The sequence below is a fragment of the Melopsittacus undulatus genome, chromosome 8, assembly GCF_012275295.1.
Source record: "Melopsittacus undulatus isolate bMelUnd1 chromosome 8, bMelUnd1.mat.Z, whole genome shotgun sequence".
Classification (NCBI taxonomy): Eukaryota; Metazoa; Chordata; class Aves; order Psittaciformes; family Psittaculidae; genus Melopsittacus; species Melopsittacus undulatus.
The window spans coordinates 17,456,442-17,470,025 of record NC_047534.1 but is presented as its reverse complement, the minus strand read 5'-3'; the positions used below and the strand labels follow the sequence as shown (position 1 = coordinate 17,470,025).

General features: G+C 55.0%; 1 protein-coding gene across 1 annotated transcript; it reads right to left on the bottom strand.

Moving 5' to 3' along the window:
- Positions 1–9,846: 9,846 nt before the first annotated feature.
- Positions 9,847–13,382, bottom strand: PRR35 (proline rich 35). Its single transcript, XM_005150742.2, has 2 exons — positions 11,770–13,382; positions 9,847–10,777 (listed from the first exon to the last, which is right to left on the bottom strand). The coding sequence occupies exons 1-2, from the start codon at positions 13,380–13,382 to the stop codon at positions 9,847–9,849; spliced, it is 2,544 nt and encodes an 847-aa protein (XP_005150799.2).
- Between the last annotated feature and the right edge of the window lie 202 nt (positions 13,383–13,584).

The window sequence follows — 13,584 nt, the reverse complement described above, 5'->3', positions numbered from 1 at the left end:
CACTGCTAAAAACCATCCCCTGAATACTTGCAGAGCTATCAAACACAAATATGTGATGATGGGGATCAGTGTGACTGAAGAGGAAATCCAATTTCTGCTGCTTTCAGGGCCAGGGAACAGCTTTTCTCCCTTCTTCCCCAAAGTGGTTGTGCTCTGTGTCACCAGAACTGGAGCCCTCCACCACCCCCATGACTGCTGGACAGAGTTCAAAATGCAAGACACTGGATTTTACAGATAGGGAAACTGAGTCACCACAAGGGAGCTAACATGCCAGCCAGGAGGAGTGTCCACCTTCTGCTTCCTGAGCTCAGGGCACCCAAAGCTGCCCTCAGTCCTGTGATGGTGTGTCCTGAGCTAAACCTGACCCCAAATTCATGGGTCTAAGCCCAGAAAGAAGGCCTTGATGCTGTCCCCAGCACAGCTCAGGCCAATGGCCACCTGCATGACCATCAGCCCAGCTCAACAGGTCTGTACCTCTCTGTCCTGATGTCCTGGGTGCTGCCTGTTCTCCCACCAGCTCCGTCCTGCTCCCCGTTGGGCTCAAGGCTGAGGGATATTGTGTTGTTAGTGACGGACGATTGCCCTTGAGTCTGGGTAAACACAAAAGCTCCTTGTGCTAACAACCAGAAGCAGTGAGACAGGGGCTGATCTGTGCAGGTTTTATTCCCTGCTGGGCTCATGCCCAGAAAGAAAGTGCCTTTCCCCCAGGATCCATCCATCTCCCACCTACCTGCTCCTGCCACAGGGAGGAGAAGCCCCCAGGTGCCCATCTGCAGGGAGAGTTGGGGCTTTTACATAGAGGCAAAGGGGCTGATTTGCTGCACCTTACCCTTAGTGTGAAGCACTCTTGGTGTGGGACAGGGATACTTACACCTTGATTCAGGGCTCCTGCCTTGTCTTACTGCTTCTTGGCTGCCTCCCTGTGTGCTGCCAGCCTGGTTGCATGCCTCAGTCTCCCCACTTGCAAAAAGGAGTCTGGTGCTTTTTGCCATGTGAAGCTTTGAGGGCCAGCAATGGAGAAGCTCTAGAAGAGGCAGATCAGCTGGGCTTCTGGGCACAGCTTTCTCTTCATCTCCACACTGCTCAACCCTGGCTCCCAAGCTGGGCAAGGCCATGTTTGGAGTTGATGGTGGTGTTTATCAGTTCAGCTCAAAGAAAGAGGGTGAGAACTAAAAGCAAAGTCATCCAGGACCAGCCTGCCTGGGGCTGGTGGGATCCTGCCCTCCCTCCCTAGCAGTGCCTGCTGACAGTGCTCAATGCATCCTTGCTCACAGCAAGCTCAAACCAACACCTTAAACCTGGCCAAGGCATGAAGAAGTTTGCCTCTGTTTGTTACTCAGATGGTCCAAATGTAAATGAAGTTTGGATCAGACACTGCCCACCTATTGGGGTGCTTGGAGGGGCTATATGTGCCTGGTCCTTTGGATGAAGGAAGTGAGTTGGGGTCTGGCTGTCTGCAGGGTTGGGATCTGCCTCCAAAGCCCCAGGGCTGGGTGCTCCTCTCTCGGTGTGTTTAGGGTGCTCCTGGTTGTAAATCAGTGTATCCCCAAAGCTCATAGCTCTGGGAGGCTGCTCCAGACCCATTACCGGCCAAGCTGACAAAATTACTTTGACTGACAAGCACCCGGCGCTCCACCCCAGCCCCAGCAGGATGGAGGCAGCTTCAAAAACCATCTCCCAGGGCAACAGGCTCTGACCTTTTGTTTCACTGTTGTGTGCTCCATCACAAGGATAAATAAACACAGCCTGGCCCTGGGGCTCCTGTTCACCTTTCCAGGACCGTGGCTCTGTCACAACCTGTTTGAAAGCCATCCCTGGTCCTCAGGAAATGCCTGTGTCATGGCATGGCCCAGGCACAGCCCATGCCCACGCCAGCGTGGGGAGCTGCAGGGTTCAGGGATGAGGGTATGGAGATGAACTACAGGGAAAAGCATTTGAGTCCAGTTCAGGCTTTCCTGGAGCATGTTACTCATAGCAGTAGTGGTGAACTTCTCCCCTCATGGCTTTTCTTCCCCTGGCCCAGGGACAGCAGCTCTTGCTTGAGGGTCTACAGGGCTCTATCTGTGTCTCTGCTGAGACAGACACAGCACCTGCCTGGCACTGTGCATGTGTGTAGGCAGCCAGTGGGACATCCCATGGGACAAGCTGATGCCATTGCTACCAAATCACAGACTTGTGGGAAACAACCCAGACCCATTCATGGGGAATATTTCTCTGTCTAGAGCACACCTCCATGGCTGGAGAGCGGGTCAGGGGGACACAGATGGCCACAGTGGTCAGTGGAGTGTTAGCGGTCATAGTGTGAAACCCTCCTGTAGCTCAGGTCCAGGCTGGATGCTGGAGTACTCCAGGGCTCTGGATCACTGTCATCATGGGGAGATTTTGCCGAGGGCTCTGTTTGCTGGGAGCAGAAGTGGGTGGCCATGGGGATGAAGCAGGGTGGCAGGAGGGTGTCCAGCCGCTGGGTGTCCGACTGTTGGGTGTCCAGCTGTGGGGTGCCTGGCTGTCTGGTGTCCGACTGTCGTGTGTCCGTCTGGCTGGCTACAGGCTTGTCATGTCTTTGAGCAGACACCAGGCGGCTCCGTCTGTCCGAACAACGGGGAGATGATTGTCAATAATTACCAAATTGCAACGAATTCTGTGTGTGTGTCTGTGTTTGTGTGTGCCTGTGCTTGTGTGTGCCTGTGCGTGTCTGTGTGTATGTATGTGTATGTCTGTCTGTCTGTGGGACAGGAAGCAGTGTCCCAGGACTGTGCGAGCTGTTGGTGGAAGCCAGAGGATCCTCAGCTCAGCCATCCACAGAAACATGATCTCCAGCCCAAGCTGATCCCTCATTCCAGCTGCACTCCCCCACTGTCCCCAAAGTGTCAGCACTGCCCAGCTGGGGACACACAGGGCTTGAGGGGACACTGGGGAACAGTGCTTTCGGAGCCTGATCCCCAGGTGCAGGGTGGGACTGGGACTGGGGCTTCCTAAACCCAGTTACATGACAAGTGAGAGCAGGAATTCAGCTCCTTTTCAGCCATCACAGAAATCCCCTCAGGAAGGAAAGTTTTAACTACTCTTGTCCCCAGAACTGCCCTGACACTGTCCTGTAGGGGGTCATGGGCACCCCAGAACCCTTGCTGCCAGTTAGCTAGCCCATGGAGCTAATCCCAAGGCCAGGCTGGACAAGGCTTGGAGCAACCTGGTCTAGTGGAAGGTGTCCCTGCCCGTGGAAGGGGTTGGAGCTGGATGAGCTGTAAGGTTCCTTCCAACCCAAACCAGCCTGGGATTCTGTGATTCTATGGAGGTTTTATAAGGTTTGATAAAGGCTGAGCTGACACCTCGGCTTCTTCCTTGCTTGGTTCCTCCTCCACAGCTTCCCACTCCCACAAGGCTCACAAGAGGATTGGGAAGTTAATCCTCTTTGAGACATCAAGCTCCCTGTTGAGCAGGACTGAAAGGTCTAAAAGCTGTGAAGCACAGCAGAGCGCTGGCATGGAGCCACTTTCCTGCCTGGAGCAGCGCCATGGGTGAGCCTCAGCCAGCCCTGGTGGCAGTGTCCCCATTGCCACCCCTCTCCCCACCAGCCCCAGGCACCAGCCTGTCCCCAGGGCCATGGCAGTGGTCCCACCAGCTGGCTCCCTCCATCCCACCCTGGCCTGGCTCCTGCAGCCTCTCGACACTGATTCTGGGAAGGAAAGTGAAGTGTCCACATGTACTGGCACAGGAGAACATCACGAGGCCATATAGGACATGGGAGATGAAAAGCAGCTTTCTGCAAACACAGCCTCATGCTGAGCCTGGTGGGGAGTGTTCTGGAGGTCCAAGGGCACAGCTGAACCCCATCAGGGGGGTATTATCCAGTAATGGATATTACTGGAGCAGATCTTTGTGCCCCAGGAAGGGTTGCTCCAGATCTTGGTGAGGAATTTTGCAGGCTGCTGTGCTGGTGGGCCCTACTAAGAAAGCAGCTGCCTTTTCTGCTCCCCTTTCTCACCCAAACCACAAACTGTTGACATCCTTGGGTATTTCACACCTGAAATAAGGGAGAAAATAACAGTGGCTCTGGGGGTTTAGGCCTCTGCAGCTCTAGATCCAGGACAATGATGAGGATGTTTTGGCTTTGCAGTGGCCACTGCCTGGGATGGGGAAACCAGGTCTGCCCAGGTACCATACCTGGGTTTGCAGTGCTCCTGGCTCTTCAGGCAGCTTCTGCCTTTCAGGAACATCTCCTTCCCTCCCAGACTGTTGCCCCTCAGCATCTTCCCCTGCACCGAAGGGTGCAGCAGTGGGGAGCTCCCAGCCCTGGTGCCTCCCACACTGCCTTGGCACTAGCAAGTGCAGCCCACTTGCACCCACCCTCCAGGCAGGACTCAGCAAACAGCATCCTCAGCCTGTGGTGCCTGAGGGAAACCTTCTCCCTGCTCCGCTTGTCTGCCTTGGGGGAGCATCAACTTTCATGAGAGCCAGAGCTCTGTTCTCACCAGCCCCAGCTCTTTTAAGTACTTAAACCCTCAGTGCTTCCCTCTGTGGGTCTTTGATCCAATTCCAAAGCCAGAATGGTTCTGCCCAGGGCAAATACACAGGGAAACAATCCATTTGGATGCATCCAAGAGCAGGGAAAGGAAACCTCCAATTGCAAAAACAGAGAGAAGGAAAGCACAGCAAAGAAATTGTGTAGGGTTTTGTACTCTGTTTTCCTCACTCAAAGCTTAAGAGATGGGGTTGCTGCTCTTCCATGCTCACTCACTCTGGCTGCACACCATGAGTGGATGGAGAATATATGGAGGACACAACACTGCCTGAGCAGCTCTGGAGCTGCCATCCTGTGTGCTCCCTGGGATGATGGGGACCCTTTGGGGGCAATTCCCATTTTGTCTTCCCAGCTCCAGCCTGGTACCTCTGCCTGCCCTCGGCTTGCAGTTAAAGAGCATGCTGCAAAGCCAGTTCATTGCCTTTCTCATGCCCGAGACAGGGCAACTCTGCTCCAAGTTCTCTTTGCAGCTTCACATGTCGGCTCAGGAATCTCCTGGCCGACCTTGGCCCTTTAGCCCAACTTCGGTAACTTTCCACTGCTCCCAGCTCTGGCTTACCCACGTTGGGGTAAGAGAAAACTGGTTGTGCTGGGAAGGAACCACTTCTGGTCCCCAGCTGGTTCCACATGGTCGCTCCTTGTTACGAGTGAGTGCCTGGGTCCCTGGCCCTGCCACAGGTGGCTTGAGGATGCACTGACATGGATAAATAAGACACACAGACAGGGCACATCAGCACTTGCATTCCCCAAGTCATTTAGGACAGGAGGAAACTGCTTCAAGCTGTACCAGGGGAGGTTTACAGTGGATATTAGGGACAATTCCTTCACCAAAAGGCTTGTCAGGTGTTGGAAGAGGCTGCCGATCCTGAAAGTGTTCAACAAACGGTGTAGATGAGGCCCTCAGTGACATGGTTTAGTGATGGCCTTGCCAGTGCTGTGGGAACAGTTGGACTTGATGACCTTAAAGGTCTTTTCCAACCTGGTTGATTCTATGATATCAGCTACAGCTTCCAAATCCATGTGGTCCCATGTCACTTGGATATCCCCCAGCCAGACTGGTGTGTGGAAGGGGTTAACTTGACCTGGCATCAGATGTGCCCCATTTCATGGTGCTATAGTGAGCACCCTGCCAGTGCACAGCAGCACCCTTTTCCCCTGAACATGGGATTGGGTCTACCCCATCTTTTACTTGTGGGCAAATCAAGGGTGTTTGCAGTTCCATCCCTTGGGACCCTGGTTTCCCCTGCCTGGCTGGGGTGCAGTGGAGGCAGCCCAGGGGCTGTGGCTCTGCAGCAACTGTCCTGTTTCAGCACAGGATGCACCCCCCAAACTTGCTGCTGGCCTTTTGCCACCAAACCAGGGATTCTGGGGGACACAGCATTTTTATGGGGTTTCTGGGATGCTCCTACCTCATGCTTGGGGCTGCCCTGCTCATGAGAAGCAGCCTGACGTGACATCCTTCACCACAATCTGTGGCCCCATTCCTGTGTTCCGGGGTGCCTGGGCAGTCCCTGTGCTGTCTCCCCTTTCTGTTGACCCCAGCAGTACATGGAGCTAAGCTCACAGCCACACCAATGTGGCTGGAAAACAGCAAACCCACCCTCAGTGTCCTCTGCTTTCAGCTTCCCTGGGGCCATGTCCTTGTGCCAAGGGGACAGGGAGAGCAACAAGGAACCTTGAAATTGTTCCTTCCACTGCCTTACCCAAGATAAGCCTTCCCTGAGGGTTTGTTTAGTAGGAAACTTGCCCCCCTCCCAATCCCTGAGCGTTCCTTTGCTCCTGAACCCGGAGGACAAGGAATGCTTGAGCAGGAGCAGCTGTACCCACCTGGGGTTAGAAACCCATAAAAGTTGTGCAGCTCCATTGACCAGGAGCTGTGCTGGGGATCTGCTGTCACCCCACATTCCCCCAGCCTGGGAGAAGGGGGGCTGCTGACCCCATCAGAGCAGGGACTTGGCTGGATCCTCCAGCTGCCAATGGGAAGGGTCTTGGCTTGGCAGGGAAGCTGGGGGGGGCTGGTGGGACGGATGGATGATGACACATGCAAATAGGGTGACTTTGGTCAACCATGGCCAAGAAAGATGTCTATCAGGTGGGCATGCCATAAAGAGCAGGTAATGGCTCGATATCAGATGCCTTTAGGGTGACCAAATAGCCGTGTAATGGGCCCTGCACTGGAGTGGGCTGAGGGCCCTGCGGGTGCAGATTGCAGGCTGGATAAGCCACCCCGGTAGTTCAACTCCCATCCATTATTTAAATGCAAAGGTAAATGCTTACATCTTTTCAGCTGGAATGGGGCCACAAGCTCAGTCACCTCCTGAAGGTCCCATCCCAGTGGCCCACAGGCAGGAGTCCCCTGGGCTGGGGACTGCCCTTGGCAGTCCATGGCAGGGCAGAGAGGAGGTGTCACCAGCACCCCAGGGACAGGATGCACAGGCAGGTGGCAGGGTGGCACAGGGGATGTGGGACTTGACCTCACACCTTCCTCTCTGTTCTTCCCTCCAGCAGGACCCAGGTGCTGCAGCTCCATGGAGTTGGATGCTTCTTTCCAAAGGAAAAGGTTGTGTGTGTATGCAGGGATTCTGCAGGAGGAACTAGGATACTCTTGGCTTTATGGGACTGCTGCAGTACGCACCAGAGCAGGCAGAGCTCCCCAGATAGCAGAAAAGAGCAGACAGCAGCAACCCCCGCTTGGAGGTTTTTCTCTTTAATGGTTTGGTTTTTGTTTTGTACATTCGTAAAACTGTGAACAATAAATACTGTGTGATCAGCCCCCACCTTCCGCTCACCCGCCGGCTTCCAGGAGTGACATGGAGAGGGATGCGGGATGCTGGTGCTGGCTCCACTCATGGGAAGGGTGCCCAGCTCTCAGCTATGGGCACCACGGCGCAGGGCAGCATCCCAGCTCAGGGTGGCAGGATGGAGTCAAGGGCTGGGGAGGGAGAGGTGGCTCTTGTGCAGGCAACATCTCATCTAAGAGGGGTGAAAGGCAGCACTGCCTAGTGGTTCGGACACTGCTGAAGCCCAGGGCTGCTGGTCAGAGTTCAGCTACTCCTCTGGTGCCTTGGACCTTTTGAGGTTCCCGCGTTCAGATGGGGATCTGCTAAGAAAAACAGTGTGACGCTTGGGGCTGGGATAAGATGGGGTTCCTGGGCGCGTGAGGGACCTACACATCTGGTTGTTCCTCAGAGGAGGTAAAGGCTGGGTGGGCAAGGAAGGATGTCATGGGAAAATGGGGCTCCAGCTTTTTTGCTGTGCCTGTGGGTGCTTTTCTGTGTTCTGGATGATGGTCCTGGCATGAAAGATGCACAAAGAAGGTGGTGTGGGGAGAGCAGGGAGCCCTGAGATACAGGAATAGGGATGTGCTGGCATGGGAGACAGCAGCTGTATGAGCAAGTGAGCTACAGAGGGGTGGGTGACAGGGGGGCACAGGGTGACAGGAGGGCACAGGGTGACAGGGGGGCACAGGGTGATGGGGGGCTACAGGGTGGCAAAAGAGGCTGCAGAGACTGGCAGGCTGTTGGGAGTGGGTGATGTGAGCAAGGTGCTTGGTGTGGTGGGGGCTGCTCTGCTGATGGTCTTACACCTTCCAAAGATGACAGCACTGTTCAAACCCAGAAAGAAAGGCCCAGCACCATCTCCCTGTGTGCCCTAAGAAAAGTCCTTGAGTGAGAAATAAACCCTTCTGATGAGGTGGAAGCTTTGGCCAGAGAGCAATCACATGAGAAGAGCTGGCTCTTCTGTGCCTGGGTCCATCAAAGTACTTGTGGGTCCTAGGTCTGATATGTGGGTTTGCCTTCTGAGACATCCAAAGTAGGATTCTCCACTTCATGCCCAGAGAAAAGCCAGTGTCTAAAGCTCCCTTGCTATGCTGTGTAGATCCCTTATTTGTGGCTTTGCTTGTTTTGTCCTCTTTGTCCTGCCCTCCTGTCCCCATCCTGGCTCTTCTCATTGCCACCATGTCAAGTCAGTAAAGGCCTCTGGTGCTAACAGGAGACCCCACCACCTCCTGAACAGGAGAGTGGATGGGAGAAGGGAGTATGCCCAGGTTTTCCAAGCTGAGGCAAGCACATTATACCTGCCACAGTGGGAGGGAGCCCAAGAAATGCTGGCCCAAGCATGGGGACATCCTGAGCCAGAGCAGATGCTGCTCAGCAGGGTGGCAGGGGATGGGAGGTCTCACTGTCCTGTGGTGGGTACCAGTTTGCCCATTGGAGGCAAGAGTCTGCAGTGAGCATAGGGAGAAGGTGGCCTTTTGGGACACCAATGGATCCTACAAGGAGCAGGCATCTGCCCCGGGTGATTGCTCTCCAGTGCTCTAGCTGAGGGGTGGCCACTCAGCATTGGTCTAGCTTTGTCCCTTCACAGATGACTTTAGGGTCTTTGTCCCTTGAGCTGTGAGGTTCATGGCAGCATCATCTCACCCATTTTGCTGTCCCATGTGTCATCACTTGGGGATTAGGACAAGTGGGCAAGAGCTCATGGGAGGTCTGCAGGACTGGGGCCTTTGTGAGGAACATGCATCATGTCTGCATGGGAAAGGCCATTGGGGCAGAGGCAGGGAAGTTCCCTTCTGTGGAAAGGCAAAAGAAGAAGCCAGACACTGGGGGTCTGATGGACAGGAAAAGTCCCTACGACCCAGCGGCCCCCGACACGTGACAGGAGAGCTCAGACCCAGGTGTGGAGCTGTGGCAAAGTGGCTTCTGTGTCATCTTGTCATTGTGGCTGGCAGAATGTTCTTGTCTCCACAATGTGAGAAGTACGTGGCCTCTGGGTCAGTCCAGCTGCACATCCAACTCCCTGCTGTGACCCTCAAGCCTCCATGGGTTGAAGCCATTGTGTCTTTCCTCTGTATAAGGTGACAGCCACAGTCTGCTTCAGCACAACCACAGCTGGATTGAAGGTTGGCCTTCCATATACCCTGTCTGGTATCTACCCATGGCAGATGGGCTGCAGAACTCCCTGAGTGTCTCTGATGAAAGGGCTGGATGACCCTTCTGCTAGAAGCTCTGTGCTTTCAGCGCCTTTCTTATTTTGCCTGCTGGTGACTTCCCTTTCCAAGGGAGATCCAGAACCAGGGACCTGAGGCTGTGGAGCATGCAGAGCCCAGCAGCACTGCCCTTAACAGTGGGGTAGGACAGGGACTGGCTTTTTACACCTTGTGGGGTCAGCTCGGGGAGCTGGCTGGGACCCCACGCAACATGTCCCCAGCCAGGCAGTGGTTAAGCTTTTATTCATGGGGGAGAGGGAGAGTGGAGAGGTGGGAGACTGGGAAGGTGAAGCATGAGGTGGTCAATGAGATCCAGGGGCTTTCGAGTGAGGTTGACTTAGGGGTCAGCATGCAAAGGGCTGTGGACACAGCCTGTGTCTGTCTCGCTGGGAAGGCTGCAGGACAGGGAGTGCTGCATGGCCCGGCAGCCCAGCGGCACGTCCTCGCTGGGGACCGGGAGCTGAGGGCCCTGGCTGGTGCTAGACCTGCCATCGGAGCACAGCAGGACACTGGAGTCAGCCTCGCACTTGGTGGTACGGCTGTAGTAGGGCTCCATCACGCTCCGGAGCTCCAGGGGCATGGTGAGGGGCAGGACCTCAGCTTTGATGACAGCACCCAGGTGTGCTTCCGAGGAGGATGCCCGCAGGCTCTCGGAGCGGCTCATCTTGATCAGCAGGTCGATGGTTTTGTTCTCAGCCTCAAGGAGGCACTTTGGCAGCTCTCCCCCGTCTCCAGCCTCCCCGGGGGCTGTACATTTGAGGGCCCCTTGGTCTTTGATGTGGAGCTTCTCACTTCCCAAGCTCATGTTGCAGGGCTCCTTCTTGGCCTGCTGGACCTTCTCCAGACCCTCTGAAGATCTCTTCACCGAGAGGTCCAAAGGTCCCTCATGGGGTTTGGTGGCTTTCTCCAGTGCCTCGTGGATGTGGTAGAGCTCCCTTCGGATTTTGACCAGCTGGTCCCTCAGCTCCTTTTGCCCAGGGGTGTCCTCCTTCGCCAGATCAGAGAGTTTCTTCTCCACCTCTTGATACTCCTCTAAGGTTTTGGACAGCTCCCCTATAAGCACGTTTGTGGCTTCAGAGTCTGTCATGGTGTCAGAAGTCTCTTGTGGTCTGCTCTGCTTGCAGGAGCCATGGTCCAGGCCATCACTCACAGAGGGGAGAACTTCAGTGTTGTTGGCCCTCTCTAGTTCCTCAGGTTGGCCTGCAAAGACCTCCATGTGCCAGTGGTTCAGGGCTTTGGGGATGTGGCCTGGGTTGTCCCTTGAAGCACTGCAGAGAGGAAATGGATACAGTCAGTAGGGAAAGAGATAGGAAAATCCTTGGGCCTATGTGCAGGGTTCAGCCAGGGCTCCAACACTGCTGAGGCCCTTCCAGGAAGGGCTTTGGTCTGGGCATGCAGAGCCCTGACTGGACCTGCTCCTGGCATTGTTCTCCCAGGAACTTCCCACAGACCCTGACATAGGCTATTTCATGACACCCAGCAACAAAGGGAGAGACCAGCCTGGGGAGATGGTGGTGAGAAGTGACCCCAGCTTCAGCTGGCCAGTCCTGGGTTCGCTGTCTTTTTGAGCCACTGGAGAACAGTGATGGAAATGACCACCCTACAGTCCTGAAAGCTCAATTGGAGAGGATGTCTCCAGCCAGCCTGAGAGCAGGGAAGAGGCAGGTGGAGATAAAAAAAACACTGAGAGCTTCTCCTAAGAAAGCTCTTCCAGGTGCCAGGAGCCAACCCAAAAGGTTTTACAGTGACATTTTCTTGGAGCCACAGCTGGACGTGCACAACCAGGAGAGGATCTGAAACTGTTCAAAGGAGCTGTGCACATTTCTAGCCCCAGGTAAAAGGAGATGTTTGGAAATGTGACTCTCCCTCTGGGCTCTGGAACCAGAAGGCAAATCAAAGGAATGCAAAAGCTTGTGTTTAAAAATAGGCAATGACTGTTCCAGCAACCCTGGGATAGGTGGAAACCCAAGAGGAGGTTCCCTGGTGCCTGGAGAGCACAGGTCCACAGCACACTGACACCACACCACTGCTGGCTCCATATGAAACAGGGGACAGTGAAGGACAGCAAGTGGTGGCATCACCCAGATCCTTCATTCCTGAAGGGCAGAAAGCCCTGCTCAGGTGTGGTATGGACCCACCAGCCTGGAGTGTGCTCAGCCCTTGGAGACTCCTCTCATGGTTTAGAGCCAAGTTGGTGAATCAGTAATATGATAGGGTATGAAGATGTGAGGAGGACTCAGAGAGATCACAGGCACCTTACCTGCTCTGGTAGCCGAGTTTTCCAGGCATCAGCCTTTCGGGTCCTATCAAATCCAGCCCACTGGCAGAGAACTTCCTCTTCAGGGAGTTGCCTGGAGGGCTGTTGTTCTCCAGACAGGTCACCACTGGTAGCTCTGTCTTCCGAACGCTGCTGGGGGCAAAAGCACCATCCTTTATTCCCATCATGTTTTGGTAGATGTCAGCAGATGGCTTTTTGCGGAGGCTGCTGAGGCCCAGTGCAGGGTTGCTCTCCTTCTCCTGGCACAACCATTTCTCCTCTTCCTCCTGCCCCAGCACGGCAGGGTGGCTGAGCTCAGAGGCTGGCTCCTCTCTGACACCTTTGGACCAAGGAAAACCTGTCTTCAGAACTGGGACCTTCAGCAGCCCTGGTTTGGTTGGCTCACTGGGAGGTTTGGCTTGGGGTGGTGTGGGCATGACAGAGCCCATCAGCTGCTGGGCCTCTGGCTTGCTGGAGGGCATCTTGCTTTCAGTGGAGCCAAAGGTGTGCTCAAAGAGCAAGGGGTAGTAGAAGCGGGGAAGGAAGGCTGAGCGCTCAGGGCTCTGCAGAGGCTGGAAGTGGGAAGCATGTGGGTGCATCAGCTGGGCTGTGGAGGCCAGAAAGGGCAGCTGAGCCAAGTGTTGGTGTGTTGTAGTACTGTTGGCCATGGTGGGGCTCAGGTAGGAGAAGAGACTGGGGTTTAATGGGTAGTTAATACCCAGCAGTGAGAGGTTGAGGCCCTGAGGTTCGTGGTAGTCGCTGTAGGCTGGAGGGGGGTAGCATGGGATGATGTTGCTGTCAGTACAAGGTGAGGAGACCTCAGGTGTGTTCCTCCTTTGCCCATTTGCCACCAGTTTCCACTGCTCCATGAGGATCCCGCTGCTAGTCAGGCATTTCTTTGGCACTTTGCAATGCTTTGGCTTAGCATCTAGGTCTGGGGAGGCCATTTCCCTGCTTTTCATGACATGGTTCTTGAGGGAGAAGACATCTGTGATGATGAAGTCGGGCTCCACCTCTTTGCAAGGCTTGTCCCTCTTGTTCTTGAAACCCAAGACCAAAGTATTCACTTCTGGTTCAGTTGGGTCACCTTGGCAACCCGCCTCTGCCATCTTCTCCTTCTCTCCTGCATCAATCTCCCTCAAGAGGCCAGCAACATCCTCCTCCTCCTCTTGGAAATGGCCACCTTCTTCACCAGCCCCCTCACCAGCAGGCAGGATGTCCACCCCTGTCATTGGCTTGTCCTCGTGGCTGTCCCTGATGTTCTGCTTGGTCCTCACCGACCCTCCTGATGTGGCTGAGGAGTTGCAGGTCTCCTGCTCATCCCCATGCAGGCGGGAGGTCTCTGCTGCGTGCAGCAGCCGCAGCTCTGGGTGCAGCAGGTTGCCCTTCTTGTAGGGCCAGTCAGACTCGATGAGGAGAGAGAGGGAGTTCTTGCACAGGCTGTATTTCATGTGGTTGTAGAGGTGGGACTTCTCCATGCAGGTGAAGGGGCACTGGAAGCATTTGTAGTTGTATGGCTTGCCCCATGGCCTCGGGATATAGTGAGGCTTTTTTGGCTTCCTCTCCTTGTGCTTGTAGACTGAGGTCAACTTGCAGCCCACATCATCCTTAGACATGGCTATGGGTGCCTGGAGATGGCTCCTGGTGGGAACAGAGGGGCACGGTGCGTTGATCTTCCCACACCTCTCTGGGAACCACTGTGTACTCTGGAAGAAGGAAAGTGTGGAGCTGTGAGTTATGCCTGGAGCTCTGTGGGCACCTCCTGGCCCCAGGAAGTGGAGCTGCTGGCACCTTGTTCTGGAGCTACTGTGGTTGGGA

What these genes read in the sequence shown, in the direction of transcription:
- PRR35 (XM_005150742.2), bottom strand. Translation starts at nt 13,382, where the DNA reads ATGTCTAAGGATGATGTGGGCTGCAAGTTGACCTCAGTCTACAAGCAC. An exon ending in AAACTCGGCTACCAGAGCAG is followed by an intron (nt 10,778 to 11,769) that starts GTAAGGTGCCTG and finishes TCCTCTCTGCAG; the next exon opens with TGCTTCAAGGGACAACCCAG.